This window comes from Caretta caretta, chromosome 10 (genome assembly GCF_965140235.1).
Source record: "Caretta caretta isolate rCarCar2 chromosome 10, rCarCar1.hap1, whole genome shotgun sequence".
NCBI classification, from domain to species: domain Eukaryota; kingdom Metazoa; phylum Chordata; order Testudines; family Cheloniidae; genus Caretta; species Caretta caretta.
In genome coordinates, this window is record NC_134215.1 from 10,334,713 (window position 1) to 10,357,059 (window position 22,347).

Here is a 22,347-nt window from a genome sequence, read left to right on the forward strand (position 1 = left end):
CCCTTACTAACATTCAGTGGGGGTGTTTTGGTTGGCTAGCTCCCAGTACTAAAAGGGGAAGGGTCTATGGGAAACCAGGACTCTGAGACTGACAGTCCCCAGGAACAATGGGGAGAGGCCAATGCTCCAGGTCAGCCTGAATGACAGGGCGGGCAGGCTAATCAGGGAGTCAGGAGGCCAGGGAGGTCCCGTCCTCCATGTGAGCTGGATTTGCCTGGATCAGACAGAGTGGGGCTGAGCTAAGGAGAAAGCAGGGGCTCAAGCTGAGCTGGGGAGCAGAGTTGTACCAGATGCACAGGGACCAGAAAAGCAGCCCAGAGAGAGCAGACCCTGTCCTGGGAGCAGAGCTGCAGCCCCAACGCCAGAGGCACAGCCCAGAGAGAGCAGACTGGCCCTGGGAGCAGAGCTGCAGCAACCAGAGCCAGAGGGGCCAGAGAAGCAGCCCAGGGAGCTGGAGGCAGCAGCAGCAGCAGCCGTGCTGAGATAGAGTGATGGAGCTGGGGCTGGAGCAGTCCGGAGCTGGGTGCGGTGAGCAGCTCGGGAGACCGAGTGGGACCCTGGGCAGCAGGCCCAGCACAGGGAGACGCCTCAGCCAAGGGGCTCTGCAGGCCAGGCTCGGATCATAACCCCGACAGGGCGGGGGCGACACTGGGAAGAAGGGTCCTACCACTTAGAGCTGAGAGCATGTGGCCACCACCGGAGCAAGTGTCCAACCCACAGCATCCCTGCAGGAAAGCCAAGGCCAGAGAAGGAGGCCTGGGACTTACAAGGAACAGACTGTGAACTGCCCTGACATTCGAGAGACACTGTTTGTGATGTTCCCTGCCACAGAGCAGGGTGATGTGTTTCCTTTAACCTTTCCCATTTTTCCTTATTCTTTTTAAAATTAATTGTTGATTAAATAACTTGCATTTGCTTTAACTTGTATGTAATGGTCAGTGGGTCAAAAAAGTGCCCAGTGCAGAGAGAGTACCCCGAAGTGGGGACACCCTAGCCCCTGTCCTGGGTGACCACAGCAGGGTTGGGGGTCGAGCCACCCAGGAATCCTGGGCCCAGCCTTGTTGGGGTTACAAGGACTCTGCCAGACAGGAAAGTGGAAAGGGAGTCCTCAAGGGCAGGGAGGCCACTGGGTAAAGGAAGTGGGAGCGAGGACTCAGATCCTTTCGCTAGCCCACTTCACCGGGGTAGTGCAGAAGCCAAGGAAGGTCCCCACGATAGCAGGACTATTCCCCCACTTATATATAGACATAGATCACAGCAGTGCCTGCTATTCACAGGGTTAACATATACAGTATGCTAGGTCTAGTGAAAACATACCATACCCCTACCTGCAAGACTCCACCTGTCGCATTTACTAGGAAGATCTCATCTCCAGACTTGCCTTAGATGCCTTAAAGTATATCTGCTCTGCACACTAAGCCTGGGTCTGTGGGACTTGGGCTTGTGAACCTGGTGGGTATGTCTACACTGCCATTAAACACCCATGGCTAGCTCGTGTCAGCTGACTCGGGCTCACAGGAGTCGGGCAATGAGGGCTGTTTAATTGTGATGTAGACGTTTGGGCTCAGGCTGGAGCTTGAGCTCAGGGACCCTGTCAGGGTCAGGGAAGCCTGAGCCCCGGGATCCCGAGTCAGCGGACACAGGCCAGCCATGGGGGTATTTAATGGCTGTGTAGACATACCAAGTATTTGCAAGCCCATCCACACTGCACTGTAAATCTGGTTTTACAATTGCTGGACCCAGGTCTCACAGCCATGCTAACATGTCCATATTACACTACTCAGACCATCTGACTTGGGACTGCGGCTTGACCTGCATACACACTGTAAAATGAAAGGGTTTGGACCTGACTTACAGTGGGACTTGGGCTCTGACCCACCCCCAGCAGCAGGGTCCAAGGACCTGGGTCCTGATTGCTTGATGACCCGAGTCAGACTGATTTGTGTGTGGATGGAAGAGAGGGGATGGGGCTCAAACCTGAGTCAGAGCCTGGGCTTAGTGTGCAGCACAGAGAAACACACATGCATGGAGAATACCTTTGCTATAAAATGCTGCAATCCTGCTTCAGGCTCCAAATCCAAAGATGTAAGCGCCAAGATCAATGATCAGATCTAACTGGGTTGAAAATCATGATTCTCCTAACAAGTCACGACTAACCTCGAGGAACCAGACACTATTAAAAATGCACCTGTGGCAGCTCTGAGAGGATAATAATCCTGGGTCAGATCCTGAAACATCACAATGGAAGTACAGCCCTTATCCAGGAATATGGAAGGTCATTGACTGATTCTGTCTGATCCAATCCACTCCTCCTTCATCTGTCCCATGCATGGTGAGTGTGCTTATGAGTGCAGGCACTCCACTTCCAGTAGCTGGAAAGCAAACCAAGTTTGTTTGGCTATTGGGGGTGGAGGGTTATTTACAAAGATGAAGAACCTTTCTGAGCAAGTTATGGCAGATCTCAGACTCACCGTGCATCTCTCTATCATTTTCATGCCCTGCAATAACTCAGCTCCAAACTTGGCGGATGACTTTCTGCAGTGAGAACGTTTCAGTGGATAGTATTATCATACAACCAATTTAATCAGTGGCTTTTATGTACACAAAAAACAATACCAACTCTGCTCCCCAAATGAGCTTTAGTTATGTCTCACTTAACTGGAAACTGGCAAACACTTAGGTTTGACTCCCAGTCTGTACATAACACAAGGCGCCTACCAGCACCTAGTTCTGTAATGGCCTTTCTCCTCCACAGCTCATCCATTAATGCATCCGATGAAGTGAGCTGTAGCTCACGAAAGCTTATGCTCAAATAAAGTTGTTAGTCTCTAAGGTGCCACAAGTACTCCATTAATGCACACACCCTGCTGCTGGCTATTTATGGAGGAGCTCTCAGACAGAAAGCAGTGTCTGAAATCACGTCCACGCTCTCTCTGTCTCTTGTACAGCCCTCGTTTTCAAGACTCAGCTGATTTCTAGTAGGCCTGTCAAAGCGATTTATTTTCATATCCTGATAATTTCATTTTCTGCAATGAGTGAACATAATCACAGACTAATGTGTTTTGATTATGAGGAAGACAGCAGTGCTACGTATGAACAAAAAGCTACCTCTACTTCCTTTCTGAGGAGTATCTTGGAGCCTTTTGTGTAAGCCATGGATTTCTTGAGGGCAGCAATGATAAGGATAGTCAGTGCATCTTCACATGGAGGAGCCAAAGACAGATGCTTGCTCCTACCAAATCCTGCAGCAATCTGATGTTGACCTGGGAGTATGGATTCAAATGACATCTCAGCCAATCTGGAAAATGTCACAGGCCTGTATTTTAGCATTCAGATAAAGGCAAAACATTTCCCACTGGGTAACTATCCAGTCCCCTTTTTCAAATATTCCTTCTTCTCTGCAGTGGCAGCAATTACTTCCAAAAGCAACAAGATTCCTTTAGTAAATGTTGTTGGAACTTTTCACCCCTTTCCATTCACGTCCCTGGGCAACTGCTGACGATGAAGAAAAAAGCAAGAGGCTGTCATTGATTAAAGTGAAACAGTGCCCTCTCCTGTCTCTTCATTAGTACTGCAGCATAACACATGATTTCAGCAATTGTCAGAAATTAGGGTTGATACATTCATTATTGTACGCTGTAGCTGTGTTGGTCCCCGATATTAGACAGACAAGGTGGGTAAGGTAATATCTTTTATTGAACCAATTTCTATTGGTGAGAGAGACAAGCTTTCAAGCCACATAGAGCTCTTCTTCAGGTCTGGGAAAGGTACTCCAAACATCACCGCAAAATGCAAGGGTGGAACAGATTGTGTAGCATAAGTAGTTAGCACATATTGTAAGGGACCATTCAAGGTAGTGTGGCCCATTAAGACCTCTGCAGTCATAGGATAAAAAGAGGGGATTAGTGGATTACAGGTTGTTGTAATTAGCCACAAATCCAGTGTCTCTGTTCAGTGCATGATTTTTAGCGTTTAGCGGAGTAATGAATTTAAGTTCCCAGGCTTTCTTTTAAAAGTGTTGTGCAGGTTTCCTTTGAGGATGTGGACTGAGAGGTCAGATACAGAGTGATCACTTTGTGAAAAGTGTTCATCCACAGATGATAGGGTGTTTTTGTCTTTTATCATTTTCCTGTGTGAGTTCATGTGAGAGCACAGTGATTATCCGTTTTCATCCACATAGCTGTTAGTAGGGCATTTATGCACTGGATGAAGTGCTGTACACCACAAGTTGGGATAGACATGTAAAGGATCCATGGGTCTTGAAAGGTGTATGCAGGGGGGGGGTTGTTGGTCATTGTAGCAGCAGATATATGTCTGCAGATGTTGCATCTATTGTTCTGGCAGAGTCTGTTGCTGCTTTGAGTTGGTGTTTCCTGGTCTGTGAGGAGCTTGCTTTTGATGATGAGCTTGGAAAGGCTGGGGTGTTGTTTAAAGGCCAGAGGAGTTTGAAGACCAGAAACAAGCTCCCCACAGACCAGGACACACTCTGCTAGACACTAAAAATCATGCAGTGATGCTGGGGGTACCTCTCCCAGACCTAAAGAAGAGGGTCTGTGTGACCTGAAAGCTTGTCTCTATTACCCACAGAAATTGGTACAATAAAAGATATTACCTCACCCACCTTGTTTCTCGGTTGATACATTAAACAGAGATCTTGTAGAGCATTTCAAAAGAGTGAGCGAATGATTGAGGCTTGGTGGGGGACAGTGTTGTTTATGAAACAGAAGCAGAGGTTAAGAAAAATACATACTTAAAATTATGCAGAAATGATACAAAAGATTTGTAGAGGGGATTTTAATCTGTGTGAGTTTTTCCAAGAGAGTTAGATTCGTTACATGGGAAACTTGAGATTCAGGTTATATGCTCACATCAAAGATGACATCATTGAGTGGTTTGCAGTGTCATCTGAGCCCAAAGATGGGTGTGTAATATTATGCACTGTTTTCCTGTGTGAGCTTTGATATATTTGAAGGCTACCACAAGAAAAATATGTTTCCATCAGATCAGAGATGACCCTCTGTGCTCCTGCATGGACTCGTTAATTATGCTGTTTTTGTTTTTTAATAGATCCATGAGGGAGGGAGGGAGAAAAAGAGCGAAACGGATTTTTTAAATGTAACCTTTGAATTAAAAGATTGTTCTGAACAGTGATATGGTGAAAGGTGGGTGTGATGCATAGAAGGATTTTGACATACAGCTATCTTAGCCTATAGTGTGCTTTAGTTTATTTGCATACTCAGTTCTTATTGGCTAAAATGTGGAATTGTGTCTTGAGTTTTCCTCAAACTTGAAACATAACTTTTAAAGGATCTGATCCCCAAAGATCACAGCTTTGAAACAGGACTTTCTTGCTAACTAAGGGTGCGTCTTGCCAGACATGGCAATTTTGCTTAAATCCCAGTAAATAAAACACAACTATTAATCATACCTTTTCAACTACAGAATGCTAACAGCAGATGATGGGAGGTTCAGCCTCATCATGTATTTAACTAAGATACATGGTAGTGGGAGGGGTAATGCACATTATATTCCCATTTGCTAAGAGTAACTAATGCCATGCACTTCCATTCTTTATGGATAGGGTAACTTAAATAAATGTACGGATGTGGAAATGACTGTTAGAGTAGAACTGAGTAGAACTTACTCTGTTAGTGTCAACAGGTCCTAAAAGAATCACACTTGACATTTTTATTTGGGAGACAGAGTTCTCATACAGCCAATTCAGCAGGCCCTCAACAAACTCAACAAAATTCCTGACAGTTAAGTAGCAGAAGGGTTTAAGGAAGGAGGAGTATTCCCTTCACCTCACCCTATCAAGTTCTCACCGTTCCCCTCTTCAAGCCACAGGGGAATGGTGGCCATTAAGGTCCATTTCCTTTTATCATGCACTGTTCACGAGCTGTTTGCTCAATGAGAATGGAAGTTGGGATACAAAGCAATGTGGTGGTAGCACTATTCCAGGAAGTGCTCTCTCATGTGCCACATTCAGACCTGGTGTTGTCATCTGTGGTGTGCACCTGCTTAAACTAAGCCTGACTTTGGACCTAAGCCTTTCCAGGTTTGGATCTAAGCCCTTCCAATCCATGTATCTTACCAGAAAGGGCCCTGAAACATGCTTCCGGTAACATCATCCCTCAAAGCTATTGGATCAGTGCAGGGTTACTAAAATTCCAACAGCAATCACACTGCCAGGGCAGCTACATTATAGAAACAATTCTGTACAAAAAAACCCCAAACCAAACCAAACCAAATCTAAAAATACGTACTCAGACACAGGAAATAATAAAGGTGAAAAAAATCAAATCACCGGAAATAATGAGGCTATTAAAAAAATCAAAGCAAAACCCTCACTCATGTAATTTTCCCCAAGAAACAAAACAAAAATTCAAATAATAGATTTCAAACAAATTCTTTTCAGTAATTAATTAAAACAATGTCCATATGGCTTAAGAGAATAGTCAAAGTGCACAGAAAGGCAGTCATTTCTTTCCGTGTTCTCCATTTCTACATTCACCTTCACAGTAAGTTCCAGTTGTCCCCCATGGAGGCCCATGCACAAGCAATAGTGGAAGAGAGGGATGCTCCCTTCTTCCCTCAAGCACATGTCTCTCCAAGACACTTTCCAGCCCAAGAACTGTGGATAGTTATCTCCACTTCAAAAGCTGTTAAACGCGCTCTCTCAAGTTTTTGGTTTGGAATCGCTTTCTTTTCTGGAGCGTTTGGAAGGGAACATAAATCCAACGTCAAGGCTACACAGAGTATGCACCTAGAGCTGCAGTACTGTACTGAAGGATAAGCAGTACTAAGGTCGCCTGCCCTAAGCAGGCACTAAAAGGTAACAGCTGTGCTGAGGTTGTGGTTGCACCACACCTGTCCAGAAGAAGTGCCAATGCCCAACCAATTCCTCATCTGCCCTGAAGAGGCAGTGGCAGGTAACAGCAGTAATAATGCAATGACTGTTTCAAACCTGCCCTAAAGGCCATTGGCAGGGAGCAGCCGAGACAATGCCAAAGCTGTTTCACGCCTCTGCTGAGAGATGTGGACAAATAGCAACGATAGTAATGCCAAGGCTGTTCCACACCCACCCTAAAGGAGCCTTAATAAGTTGCAGCAGTGCCAATTTTTCATGGCTGTTCCCCAAACACATCTGGAAGGAACTGCCAGATGGCAGCATTGCCAAGGACATGATTAGTTCACAGTAATTGTTTCAAACACCTCATGTAGAAATGGTGTTACAGGACTGTTGCTAAATCCAAAAACTGGACTGGGATTCTTTAAATCACTGACAGTTTCCCCTTGAAAACAACCACTTGCTGATAAACACAACAGACTTGGGTAAAAGCCTGCAGCTCTGCGGGTCAAAAACGGGGCAGTACAAAACAGATGTAAAACAAAACAAAAAAAGCTCTCTCATTTCTAAAGGTTGGAGGTTTGGTGCACAGACCGAGCCTGTAAATGTGCACGAGGTAATTTGCAACCCTAACATTTGAAAACCCGTTGAACTTTATTTGGAGACATTTTGTTGCTTCTCTCATGTACAAAGCTGCAACAATCAATAAAAGGCACCTGTGGACAACAAAACTCAGCCCCTTTGTGTGATGTGTCTTTGTATCAAATAAAAATCAAACCGACACAATTAACAATATGTACTTTTTACAGAGCAGTGTGCAGAGCTGCAGAATCAAGTAAGAGCGGCATGGCGGGGAGGAAGGCGGTTGGCTTCTATCGACAAGGAAGGACAACTTTGATTACTGAAAACCAATCTATCAATTAGCAGGTCCCCCAGTTTGTAACTGTCACGTTCATTCAAATTTCCCTCTGCTTGCTATTTTTTCCTTTCAAATTTGCAATTGAAATTTGCACATGCAGTCTACCAAAGGAGGGTTAGAGCCACACCAAGAACAAAGGGACCCCACATCAGAACAGCACCCTACTGCTTCACCCAGTACCATCTACAGCGCTTTCAAGCTGTCTCCTCTTAGAGGAGCCCAGGAATGGGAATATTTTAGGAATTCAAAAACCCTGTTTGAGTAGGATAGAAAAGCAGGTAAGATATTCGTTATCAGAAACACCCATAGCGAACCTACTGGCAAGAGAAGTGATATCACTGTAAACTAATCAGCTGGTGTTTCTAAGGTGGAGGCAGAATGCTGACAAGGAGCAGGGGAAAGAATGTTGTCGTTTTCATGAAAAACATTCCCCCCTCTTTAAATATTCCTACTTGAGCCTGATGGGGGGTGGGGAGAGAGTTTGGGAGGTTTCCTGTGTTTTCTCCTCAAATTACATCACAAAGTCACACACTGCATCAAGGGAATTCACCTCCTTGGTTGGAAAGAGGAAAGAAGACGAATAGGGGAACTGCTTCCTGAAGCAGTGCTACAAAAGTGGTTAAAAACTTCCCCTGCTATTCACAAGTGGTTAAAATTGTACCTTTTCAGAATATTTTTTTTAAACAAAAGTTTAGCAAGTTCAGCTCCGGGTTTTAAGAGTTGATTGTCTTCAGAAAAATAGACTCATTCATGTTCACCTCTGTTCTACCCTGATAGAGAAATTTACCCACAGTTCACTGCACCAATCACGCACACAGTCACTGTGATAGGTCATTCTCATCTCCACAGGAGTTTCCACTGTGCTGTCACGTCACTCCCAGTGTCAGACAAAGGAGGAGAACCCTGTCACTGGAGTCCGTGAGCCGGGAGCAGGCTGTCCTGTTGGGGTATACACCCCACCTGTGCTCTGCGTTGTGATGACAGTCTGGAAATAGGGTTCTGTCTCACTCGCCGCACACTCTTCGTACCTGTAGGACGTTGGGTGCTTCACACCCTTCTGCTGACGCTTCCAAGAATTGTAGTATGTGGGGTCACTCATATAATGGTTCACAAAAGAGTGCTTTGGCACCTCATCTTCGTAATCTGAGTCAGTGGCCTGCAGCATTAGAGAGAAAACAGCCATTAGCATCCAGGACTTAGCTTGTTCCTTACTAATACAGATTGTACAAAATCACCACCACCACCACATACACCACAAGCCTGTATTTTCAGGATAGGCAGGTCTGCAGTCTAAGTGCAGCACATGTAGAAAAGTATGGTGCTCTGATTTAGCACAGCTCTGTGACAGTGGAACTGGGCTGGAGAGAAATGAACCCTGGCTGGAGGAGAGACAGAGATCTGTCCTGATTCACTGGGAGTACTGCTGTACGCATAACAAGCTCCATTTCAGCAGAAGATGCAAGGGAATGTACAGATGTCACAGTGAAATAAAAAGCCTTCAATCATTTCATCAAAATGCTCACAGTTTCAATTTCAAGACAAGTGAAATCTTACTAAATGTTGAACAGAAAAAGTTTCTCTGTATCTATCACATTTCAATTTATAGGAAAAAATATCCATGCAAATCCCCTGGCTCGAGTCAAATTTGCTATTTGTTTATGATGATAACACTGAGGCACCCGCATGTCACTGGGTTTTGCTCACAAGCCCCACTGATTTTTGAAATTAGCTACATCGTTATAAAGGAAATTAAACAAAATCACATTTGATTTCAAGCACAGAACAATTGCCCTTATTGCACCTTATGAGTTTGTTTTTACAAAACTAGCAGTATTGAAAGATAACTGAGCACCAGACCTGAAAGAGAGCATTTCCAAAGTGGTGGGGTTGCTTTCCTGGGATGTTTCAGAGTAGCAGCCGTGTTAGTCTGTATTCGCAAAAAGAAAAGGAGTACTAGTCTCTAAGGTGCCACAAGTACTCCTTTTCTTTTTCCTGGGATGGTCCATGTGTTAGCCTGTGCTCAGATAGATTCTTATTCCAACAAACAATTGTACAAGGTGGCTAGCCAGCTAAGGAGCACCCCCACTCCCTCCACCAGCTAGCTGGAGTCTGGAAGCTCCTTTTGGTGCAATCAAACAAGCTTTGTAGGTCTGCCCTGCTTTTGAAATGGTGCTGCCGTTACCCAGCAGACAGAATCTCAACTGGTTTGTAGATCTCATCAGAACACAGAGACAAAGGCAAAGCCTTGCATGAGGGATGCATTTCAGGTGCACCTTTGTCTTGTATTTCTATTCCCACCAAGAACTGACATCATGTAAAATGGACAAATATTTGCTCAAAAATTTCCATAATTTAGGTCTTTTCTTAACACCATCAGGCTTGTCATGCAAAAATTGCTTTACTCTTTTTTGATAGTCTGGTTGTTTCTGAAAGTCTTTAGATATCAAAGCAGTAGTTGCTTAAGAAATACAACAGACATATGGATAACTAGAGTTTGCAGTTTATAGTTACTGGCATTGGTTATAAAGTGTTGGTTTATCTCTAGGAAGTTTCCATGTCATTATGATCTGTGACACTGAACAGCAAACACATGTTCACTCATCTCCTGTATGCCACACGACTGCCCTCTCCTCCTTCAAATCCCTCTTTAATCACCCTTTAACATTCCCCAAAGAACAAGCATCAGATGCCCTGTAAACTATTGTTAAAAAAGGATGTCACTTCCTTCATCCTATTCCTTTGTCAGTAACGATGCATTGACACTAGTAAATTCAGTGCCCATTTCCCCCGCAACAGTGTGTAGACAGGTCTTAGGCCATTTAACCACTGTGCTTTGAAAATCTTTGCAGAGCAGCTTTTTATAACATAGTAGTGTTTTCTACAATGGAAATTTTGCAAAAAATATCCTACTGCTGTTAACAAAGGGTTGGCACTACCAGAGCTATTGTACTTTTATTACTTATTTATTTCACTTTGAATAATAAAATAGATGTGTACACAACACTCCAGGCATACTGACACATAATTAATAATTACAACAAAACCAAACCCAGTCGCATTAAACAATTTTTCCAAAAGGAACTCAGCCAGCCTGCTAACGACAAAATGCTCCTTTCCACCCTGTCATCATCCTGGGAAGCAAACTCTCAGCCTCATCCAAAAACCCTGTTGGACAGATGTCTATTGTGGCATGCCTGGAATGTCACCAAATTTGGGCTATTTCAGATCTAAGGGATTTCCACAGTCTTATCACACATGGATCCATCTCTAGTGCCTCTGATGACTGCAGCTATGGCAGTATTGCATGGGGAGAGAGGCAATCTCTCAGGCTGGCTGGTCCCCTGGGCCATTTAGGTAACCAATACCTTAAACTCTCTCTGGAAACCAATAGGCAGCTAGTGCAGATCCCAGAGCGTTTGTGTGACACTACGCCCCATATTCTTCATACAGACATTGTTATGATACGAATATGGAATAACTAAGATGTGTTCTATGCAAGATGGGTCATGTGAGGTATCATTGGAGAGGTTGTGATTTACTGAATATAATTATTCTATTTGTATGCATGGATCATTTCTGTATCTGAAGTTAGCAGTATTGACTAGGTAACAATTACAAGTGGGTTTACACCTGGGGAACACCTACCAGACAGAATGCAATCAGCCTGGATGGGCCATTAGGGAGAACAATAGGACTTTGAAGATGCTCATCTCCCACCTTCCTGAGAAGCTTCCTGGATGCTGCAAACAATCTTTGACTCCTGGCTGCTTTGACACTGCAAGGTCATGTGATCATGTCACCTGGTACTGGATTCCATCTTGGACTACTAGTATTTTTCCACTAGTAGGGGATGGGGATTAAACTGGGAAACAAAGGATTCCCACGATATGTAAATCCTATTTAAAACAGGGAAGTGAGATAATCCGGTTCATTCTTCACTGAATCCCCGCCCAAGATGACTGCTGAGAACATCTAAGAAACAGGGACTGAGGGGGGCAGAAGAGCTGAGCCAGGGCTGTAAAAGGTGTCTGGCCTGTGAAAAGAATGTCTAAACCAACATTTAGGGTGAGAAATTACTACTTTAACCAGTTTCTTTAATATATTAAGCTTAGTTTGTCTGTTTGTTTTATTTGCTCAGTAATCTGCTTTGATCTGTTTGCTATCCCTTATAGTCACTTAAAGTCTATCCTTTGTAGTTAATAAACTTGTTTTGTTTTCTCTAAACCAGTTTGTGCAATTCATAACTGGGGGAGGGGGAGGAAAGCTGTCATATCTTCTTCCACATTGAGGGAGGGGATGATTTTCATGAGCTTTCACTATACAGTTCTCTGTGCAGCGCAAGACAATATCATTTTGGGTTTGCACTCCAGAGGGAGTGGGCACTTGAGTAATGGGCAATCCCCTAGCTGATTCTTCCCACGCAGAGCTGAAATCAGTGTCTGTATCTTTCTGCAGCTGGGCATGTCCCTACCTGTGTGTGTGCTACAGGAGGCTTGAGGGCCTGGCACTGCAAGACAGGGTGAGGGAACTGAGGCTGGTGGAACAGCCAGGCTCAGTGGGACTCCAGTACATCAGGTGGCACCCCGAAGTGGGGGGCAACCCATCACAATTGGAATCACATGCTCCCAGCAAGTTGTCCTGCTCAGAAAGCATGCCACTACATTCTGCAGCAGCGGCAGTCTTTGAATGGTTTTAAGGTGTAGTTCCATGTAGAGTGCGTTGCAATAGTCTAATCCTGAGGCAACAAAAGCATGTGTAACCCTTCTGCCAGGTGCAGCTGGCAGCAGCCATGGCTGGGTTCAATATCTAGAGGTTCCTTTTTAACATACATCCGGCTCGATCCCCCACCCAGTAACCTGGGAAAATTACACACTACCCTTGGGCGCCTCTGAGAGGCAATGCTTCCCCACTCGCAAGCACAGCGTCTGAGTGTAGAAAAGAAACTTTTAATGAAAGGAGAGAAGTCACCCAACATTAATTAGGGAAAATTCCACAAGCAGAATTCATAAACATAAAACTGTGAGCAGGACACCCACCCCAGAGTGCATGGGGCAAAGTCTTCTGCCTCATGTTGTTGAGTTCTACAACCAAAAGGTCCTTTACTATGTCCCCCTCTGCTGCCTCACCATATCCCACTCACAGCGGTTATCCTTGGTCAGTGAGGACCCAGGGTTCAAAGGTGCATCTGTGTGAGTTCATTTCCCACCGGGGAAGAAGGCACCTTGCTTGCTCTGCCATCTGAGCACTTGCTCTGGCTGGCTGGCCCACCAGCTGCTGTTCCTGTCTGGTGGCCTCCCCACCAGCCACAATCCCTTGCCACCTGGCTGCCTGTCAGCTATAATTGCTCACCGCCTGACCACGCTGCCAGCTGCCTGCTTGCCATTTTCACCGGCTGCTGCTGCTGGCCAACTGCTCATCACTTTCACCAGTTGCCCATTAGTTACCTTCTGCTGCCACCTGCCTCTCTGCTGTGACCTCTGCTGGTCAGTCTCTTATAGATTTTTAGCTCTCAGCAGGCTAGACAGAACCACTGTTCCACCACAAGTGATTTCAGTTTACTGAGTACTTAAAATAACAAAAGGCTCCTAATGAAGCCTATTTAGCTCTATCTTTGAACAGTGGGGAGGAACAGGTTAAACCAGAACTGGAATCCTTAGGGAGAGTCCAAACCTCCTGGCTGGGATATCTGTCCCCACCTCTCCTACTTTCACAGGGGTCTGGCATTCGAGCCCCTGGCTTAACGAGGTCCTTTCAGCTGAGGGTGACCCCCTCATTTGGGACAGGTGAAGGACAGTTCTGCTCCCCTTTATTTATACAATAAAGACAACAACACTGATAATAACATTTCACTACCCCTGCATTAAGTACTAAAGTGATTTATAACCCAACACTAGCCAAAGTTGATCACTTTGAGTTAAACAGCTCTATCTGCTGGGTATGTTGGCAGAGTAGATGTGTTCATGTAAATACAGTTTGCTCCTGAAGTCTCTCCCCCTCCCAACTAGCTGTCAGCAGAGAGTTCATTCAGACCCTGCTTACACATGGATAATAGTGGCAAAGTCCATATCTGAAAGGAAAGGTGGCTACCTCCGGGCCAGACATAGATGATACAAGTTACATAGGGTATGTCTATACTGCTATAAAACACCGATGCTGACCCGTGTCAGTTGACTTGGGCTTGTGGGCTTGGGCTACGGAGCTATAAAATTGCAGTGTAGACAATTGGGTTTGGGCTGGAGCCTAGGCTCTTGGACCTTCCCCCCTCGCCAAAACTATTTGATGAATTCATGTAAAATTTGGGAACAGTTTCAGGTTGACCAAAACTGCATTTTTCAGTGAACAAACTGTTTATCCAAAAAGTTTCTCCCGGCTCAAGTCCTGGGTCTCTCTCTGTGCTGGTAAACCAGGGAGTATCAAGGTATATTTTCCCCACTGTCTCCCATTATGACCCAGATTGCTTACAGGATCATTCGTGGAGTAGATATATTATTTTTAATGATTCAAAACTATTGAGTACAAGGAAATGCTGTAGGGTTTTTTTATTATTATTATTTGTTTTCTTTGTTGTATGCAGCCATTTACCATGATTATGGGTTTGTTACCTAGGAAACTATGATAGGCTGGAATTTGATTGGATGTAGTTGTCAGTTTCTAATCTGACAGCAAAGGTGCGTGCATGCCATTGAAGCAACAAATAAAGAAAATGCCTGACAATTTAAGTATTTTATTGGTAAGATGAAAGACACAAATGCTATTTAGGAGACAAATGAGGGACCAGTGGGTTAGTATTATGGGAAATTTGAAAATAGTTCTGGGTTGTCAAATTTCTTAAAAGGTGATTGGAGCTAAAGTGTTCACGTATATGTTCATTTATAACCAACAAGGCAGAGAACAGCAGCCCTTGCCAATGACTGCAGTAGAAATAGGAGCAGACCAGCTGGCAGCCTGCACCAATTACAGGCACAGCTGGGGATGTTTTTTCCTGTGACATCTACTTTTTCCTCCCTCTCCACTTCTTCCTCCCTGCCCTATGAACAGCTCATCTCATTGCCAAGTGACGGTATCAGGACCAGTCATCACTTTCCCCTGTGAGTGCATGAACCGGCTGCACCCTACTGGGTGAAATGAAATGAGTCAGCCACAATGAGAGTAAGGAGCAAGAGACAGGACAAAAACAGACAGGCAAAGAGATGTCTGTGGACACTCTGATATCTATTCACTGAGGGTACGTCTACACTATGAGCTAGAGGTGCGACTCCCAGCTCGCATAGAAATATGCGCACAACCTATCATCAACCTAGCATGCTAAAAAGAGTCGTGTATCAGCAGTAGCATCGGCAGCGGCTGTAGTGGCCTGAGCTAGCTGCCTGGAGCACAAACCCACCTGAACCTCGTGAATACACACTTGGGGCACCTAGCCCAGGCCTCTGTGGCCTGGACTACCGCAGCTACACTTCTGTTTTTAGCGTTCTAGCTTGATGAGAATTAGTGCAAGGATTCCTATCAGAGCTGGGAATCACACCCCTGGCATGTAGAATAGACGTAGCCTTTGGGAGAGGCAGGTTTTATTATTAATGTGCTGTCTACATCTGGCTTCCACATGGTACCATCTTCATCAAAATCAGTTGGAGAATTTTATTGGATACTCATTAATCCCTTCTCAAAAATGAATTATAAGTGAATAAAAACTACATTCATACAGAGCTGAGAAAGCACAATTCAGTTATAGTGCATAGAGCATCAACGTACCATTGTAAGCACTAGCATTCAGCACGGCCAGATCATTTGTGAAAGCATCAGGTTCTGGAGAAACTCTTTAGGAAATGACAAAAAACAAACAAACAACCTTCCAACCTCCCCAAAAATGATGGCTCCTCCCCTAGCCTGGTGAAAGGTGAGCTGTGCCAAGCAACTACTCTACGCACAGACCTCAGAACTTCCTGACCGTATCTGCAGAGAGCCTAACCTGTTTGAGCTTGTATCCAAGAGCTTTGTTTTTTTTATCATTAATTATCATTTGGCACTTGCTCTCATTACTCGACGCCCCCTCTACTGTAGATGCCAATGAAATAATTTCCATCTCTCTGTAACACTGCAAATACTTGGCTTCCAGGACATGGAGTGTATGTTAGTATTTTTATATATGCATATTTGAATACTGTATATTCTTGCCCCATTTTTTTTCCTTCACTGGGGGGGCTCAGAGGCAGTGCTCCCAGGCAGCTGTGTTCTGATCTAACTGTGGAGAATCAGTCCATGAGTCTTTTATGATGGCCTTGTTCACATTTGAGTGACCCCACGGGATGTGGAGGCAGCTGATTTCCCTCTCCACCATGCCAAATCTTGGCACTTCAGGCTAAGAGGTTAAAGCAAAAATTCAACAAGATGACATCTGGGCTGAAAGCAAAAAGCACAATTTTGGCCTTAGCTGGCCAACTGCACACTGTATTAAGTGGAATCCAAGACACACACAAAGAGGCATCAGAAGAAAACAGTATCAGAACATCTCCTGCTGCAAAGGACAAAGCCTCTGCAGAGCCCACAGGGAAATGAGACATCTGTATCATGGAGAACATCTCTTTCTGCTAAAGATGACGGAAATCCTGGGAAAATAAAGCTTGTCTCCTAAGAAACCCCAGGAGAACTGAAACGAAACGAGCAGAAAACACCAAACAGGAAGAGATAAAAGACACTCAAATTCTGTATGATACAAGTGGTCAACGATCGCAAACTAAACAGCATTTCCAGGCTGATCAAAAGGCAGCATCCCCTACTGATACCTTTGTTGGCAGCCCATTAACATGTCATGCCTAAAAGCATTTCCCACGGAAAAACAAGCAAGCATCAAAGACACTATATAGAAGGGCTGCATATCTAAGCCCCAAGGGAAAACGGGTGGCACATTTTGTTTGCATAGAAGCATGCACAGAAAGGAATACAAAGGAAACAGCAAGGATAAAAATCACTTTCCTCTGTCTATCCTGTGTAAACAGTGCCCACTTATGTATGGCAGAAATGACGACTTGTGAGAAGGTTTTTGTGCACTATACAGAAAACAACACATGGAATATTGAAATTAAATGTCAGAAAGTGCCAGTGCTAAATTCATGATCATGCTCACAAACCATATGAATGGCAGGTTTCATGATGGGTTGTTACAGGGACATGACCACAGATATCATGGGTTTAATCTGTAGGTAATATGTCTACATCACAAAGAGAGCAGCTTACTTGAGCTGCAACAAGGAACACTAACTGCACGGAGGGTCAGTCACAGGGCAACATAAAATGGCAGTCTGTCCAGGGTAATTAACAAGAGGTCAGAGCCAGGAAACCAGCAAGCAAGCAAGCAAGCAAGCAAGCAAGCAAACAAACAAACAAACAAACCAGCTGTAGCTGCAGGTGCAGAAAAGCTGCAGATGAAAACTGTCATCTTCTTTCCCCACTCGCTGCTTTTGGTTTATTCTTGCCGGAAGGGTCAGATTCAGAATATTTTGGCCCACTTCTTGTGCTGTCTGCTCTGATTCATCAAGATTTCAGCGGACAGCACCCAATTTTAGAGACAAATGTACCTTTCTGCACATTCCTCACTGCCAGTTCTAAAGCCTGCCTTTTAAGCCAGGGCTGCTGCTGAGTTTATACAGACTGTAAGTGCTTCATAAAGCGAATGTGAGACAGAAAATAGAGAACTGTCAAATACATAGCAATAGCACACAGTATCGTCTTCCTCACAGAATACATGGTTTTCAGACTTTTTAGGCTGCGTACCCCTTTCTAGATAATGTAGCTTGCTCCATACCCCATCCGAGATGGGGTTATAATATATCTAGGATTAGACTGCCAAGTCTTACTAAATAAAATGCATTGTCAGCCATTATAGGAATTTTCTTGCGGACCCCACTGCCGAGAGCTTGTGATTCCCAGTTTGAAAACCACTAGCAAACAGAAAGGAAGGCAGAGTAGCCATGTGGTTAGAGCATAGGACTGGGATCAGAAAACCTGCATCCTGGCTCTAAGAATGATTTGCTATGTGATCTGAGTCCCCTGTGACTCAGTTTCTGCATCTGTAACACAAGGATACTTACCTAACTCACAAGGGGATTATGAGGCTTAATCACAATGAACATTTGTAAAGTGCTTAGAGATTCTTGAACAGAAGGTGACGTAGAATTTTTACAGATAAAGGACCCGCTCTACAGAACCTCAGTAGTGCCTGGAATTGCCTAGCAGCTGTGAAAGATACTCACTGTAAATTCCAAACCATCTCCCACATTTGGGCCAGTTCCATGATGTGAAATTCATTTCTGATTAAATGTCACTTCAGACAGTAGATGCGCAGAGCTGATTATGTACGGACTTCTCACAACATGTACTTTCATGCTTTCTTTCCAGGAGCTTCAGGGTGATAACATCAAAGGGAGAGCAGGGAGCTCAGTGCCTAACCAGTGAAGCCAACTGCTTGCATTTGCCTTTTATTAATAATATTGGGAGATTATGAAATATCTGACATGACCCCAAGTTTTTCTGGTTGGCACCTGCTCATTATTCTTCACCACGGCATTTCAGTTTTAAAGACAGATGCTATTTTAGAGGGGAGGGGCCATGAGACCCTAAAGTTTGAGCACCCTGAAGTACTGTGCCTGAATATGAAAAACTGATGCAAAAGTAGCATAATGCAGGCATGGAAATTTGATTCCAGAGAACATGCTGCATGCAGTGAGTTCAGTGACTGTGCCAGACCCTGGCACTGCATGATGGGAGGAGAGGCAAGGGATAAGGAATGTACTCACCTCTGATTCTGACACTTCCAAGGGCTTCTCATTCAGGGCCACACTCTCAGACAGCACTGCTCCATTGTACTTGTTGCAGATGTCCTCATCTGAGTAGTGCAGCCCACCAGGGCTTGGGCGAGGAGGGGACCTAGGTGGACATCAGGAGAAAGCGTATGGCACATTAAATAATGGGTGAACTACATGTTCTACAATCCTTTTCATACCTGGACACAATATATCTACCAGTTCCCACCCCCCTCTGAACTCCAAAAACACAGTCACTTACCTTAACCCTGAAATGAGAAGTTTAGTGTCCCACTCCAGGCCTAGATCTCTTTAATCATTGATCATGCCATCTACCATCAGGGGCTGATGTTGCATTCTGGGGTAGAGGCTTAGCTATTAGCCCACAGTTTTCACCATATCCTCCAAACAGAGCTCCACCCCATAATCCCTTTTGCTTGTCCTGCGGTAGGTATGAAGCTAGACAATAACTGAATGCTACGGCCAAAACTGAGACAAAGAGGGTCCGTCATCCTACCTCGTCCCATTCTTCTTGGAGAAAGTGCTCTTTACGTTGAGGTGTCGGCTGTTGAGCTCCAGGGCTGTGAAGCCTCCATTATCCAATGTGACCGACTCTTCCACATTCAAGATGTTTTTACCTGGAGTCAAAGAATGAAACAATCAGCAAAGACAAAGGCACTGCCCCACCAACTACATGCCTAGTGATAACCTAAAGAACCACTACAAGCAAGTGTCAAACCTTGTCCTTCCTTTTATGGCTACTTTTGTATCCTCGCTTTCCATAATGATCTTTCCCTTCTTTCATAGTGGTAGAATAGCTCAGCAAGGAGTGGGAGAGAAAAGGAGACAAAAGATCAGCAGTGGGCTGCAGACCAGGAAAAGGGGTGAGAGAGAGAGACAAATGGGAAGAGAAAAAAGTGAGGAAGGAAAGAGAGAAGAGAAAGAGAGAACAGCTGGGTGGACAGTGAAGGAGAAAAAGGGGTTGGAGCTGCAATGGAGAGAAGGTATGTAAATGAGAAATTACAGGATGGGGGAAATCATAGAATCAGAGAAATGCAGGGCTGGAAGGGATCTCAAGAAGTCACCAAGTCCAGACCCCTGCACTGAGGCAGGGCCAAGTGAACCTAGAGTGTCCCTGACAGGTGTTCTTAAATGATGTGGATTGCATAAGCTCCCTTGGAAATCTATTCCAGAGCTTAACTACCCTTATAATTAGAAAGTTTTCCCTGATATCTAACCCTAAGTCTCCCTTGCTGCCAATTAAGCCCATTTACTTCTTGCTTTACCTTAAGTGGACCAGGAGAACAACTGATCATAGCCTTTATTTATAGGAGCCCTTAACATATTTGACTGTTATCAGGCACCCCCCGGTCTTCTTTTCTCAAGACTAAACTTTCCTCACAGGTCAGGTTTTCTAAATCTTTTATAATTTTTGTTGCTCTCCTCTGGACTCTCTCCAGTTTGTCCACATCTTTCCTGCAGTGTGGCCCTACAACTGGACACACTACTCCAGCTGAGGCCTCACCAGTGCCAAATACAGTGTGACAATTACCTTCCTTGTCTTACATATGATACTCCTGTTAATACACCTCAGAATGATATTAGCGTTTTTTGCAACTGCATCACACTGTTGCTCATATTCAATTTGTGAGACACTATAACCCCCAGATCCTTTCCAGCAATACAATCACTTACCCAGTTGCTCCCCATTTTTCCCATTTACTGCAGTACTTTGCACTTATCTTTACTGAATTTCATCTTGTTGAATTTAGACTAATTCGTCAAGGTCATTTTGAATTCTAATCCCATCCTTCAAAGAGCTTGCAACCCCTCTCATCTTAGTGTCATCTGCAAATTTTATAAGCATACTCTGCACTCCTTTATCCAAATCATTAATTTAAATATTGAATTTGTACCAGACACAGTACTGATATGCCCTTCTAGTCTGACAACAAACCATTGGTAACTACTTTTTCAGTTCGGCCTTTCAATTAGTTGTGCACGCACCTTATAGTAAATTCATCTAGACTGCATTCCCTAGTTTGCTAATGACAATGTCATGTGGAACTGTGTCAAAAGCCTTACTAAAAATCAAGGTACATCATGTCTACTGGTTCCCTCCTATCCACTGGGGGAAAGATTCCCATGTCAAAGATGGAAATTAGGTCTGTTTGGCATGATTTGTTCTTGATAATTCCATTCTGACTATTCCTGATAACCCTATTATCCTCTAGGTACTAACAAATGGATTGTGTAGTAATTTGTTCCACTATCTTTCTAGGTATCTAGGTTAGGCTGAGTGGTCTATAATTCCCAGCGTCCTCTTTGGTCCCCCCTTTTAAAGATAGGTACTAAGTTCCAGTCCTCTGGAACCTCATCCATATTCCATGAGTTCTCAAAGATCAGCGATAGCTTCAGCTAGTTCTTTAAGTACTCTAGGATGAATTTCATCAGGCCCTGTTGACTTTAATACATCTAACTTATCTAAATGTTCATTAATCTTTTCTTTCCCTACTTTGGCTTTGGTTCCTTCCCCCTTGTTGTTAATATTAATTGTATTGAGTATTTGGTCACCATTAACCTTTTCAGTGAGGACTGAAGCAAAATAGGTATTAACCACGTCAGCCTTCTTGATGTCATCAGTTATTAGCTCTACTTCCCTGCTAAGTAGAGGACCTATGCTTTCTTTCATCTTTTTCTAGCTCCTAATGTATTAAAGACCTTTTCTTATTCCCTTTTATGTCCCTTTCTAGTTGTAACTCATTTTGGGTCTTAGCCTTTCTCATTTTGTCCATACATGCTTGTGCTATTCTTCTGCTCTCCTCCTTAGCAATTTGTCCACGTTCCCACTTCTTGTATGATTCCTTTTTGATTTTTAGGTCATTAAAGAGCTCTTGATGGAAGTAAAGAACAAAGACAAAAGACGGGGGGCAGAGGGGAAGAAGAGAGGAAGACATGGCAAGAGATTTTTTTCCTGTGCTCATAGTGTGTAATTCCACAGGTCTGAGCTCTGCTGGTATCTTGGGCAGAAAGGCTGGTGTCATATTGCCAGTCTGCTGTAGACAGGTATTTTATCCTCAGCTTCAATTACAATGTTACATTAAGGCTCAGTGTGAACATGGATATCAGAAGGTGCAGATCAGAACTGTCTTTTCATGTCTGTCCTCCAAATGTAGAGCACAAGTAGGAAGATGAGAGATTTTCTATGTGCCATGCATAGGAATCTGTAATAGTATTAGCTTTGTAAAATGCCATGGCATTCATACATTTTAAATCCCATGGGGATAAAGTCTGATTTACTAACACTTGTTAGAAGTGAATTTATACAGAAAAAATAAATCTTTCCTTTGGGCTGAACCACTGAATGCTGCCAGGGGAAGTGGGAGGTTCCTTCCATATCCCTTTATTCTATCAACCCCTCAGCATCAGGAGAGCTGGGACTTCTGCTGCCTGCTCCTGTTGATTAGTCTGATTAGCACCTGAAAATTAACGTAGTTGTCTCCTGGATTTTGGAGAAACATGCACACCAACAACATTGCCAGAACTCAGGTTACTAAAGGGGGGAAAGGCAAAAATTATTTTAAAAGCTCCACAGCCAGAGATCTGGGATTTGAAAGGGGGATCTTTAAACATTCCTAGTGATGGACCAGCTGGTCCTGTTTTCTGTGAGAGAGGTGACTGTCAAAAAATCACTCCTAAAGGCAAATTAAGAGGCCTGGGGCTCAGATTATATTATAGTGCCTTAAAGTCCAATTCAGGTCAGCCATTAGACCCCACTGCCA

The 22,347-nt window shown here is 44.1% G+C and overlaps 1 protein-coding gene across 3 annotated transcripts in view; it reads right to left on the reverse strand.

Annotated features, from left to right (window-relative positions):
• Nucleotides 1-5,673: 5,673 nt before the first annotated feature.
• The window catches only part of SDK1 (sidekick cell adhesion molecule 1), a 647,669-nt gene continuing 630,995 nt past the window's right edge, over nucleotides 5,674-22,347 (reverse strand). For 2 of the 3 annotated variants that reach the window (XM_075117600.1, XM_048867100.2), the window contains 3 exons: nucleotides 19,083-19,203; nucleotides 18,560-18,689; nucleotides 5,674-8,925 (listed from right to left, as the gene is read on the reverse strand). In XM_075117600.1, the coding sequence (XP_074973701.1) occupies nucleotides 8,653-8,925; nucleotides 18,560-18,689; nucleotides 19,083-19,203 (524 nt within the window). In that variant the 3' untranslated portion in view covers nucleotides 5,674-8,652. Of the gene's footprint in view, nucleotides 8,926-14,396; nucleotides 16,414-18,559; nucleotides 18,690-19,082; nucleotides 19,204-22,347 lie in introns of those variants that run through there. The other variant, XM_075117601.1, reaches the window with a different exon arrangement.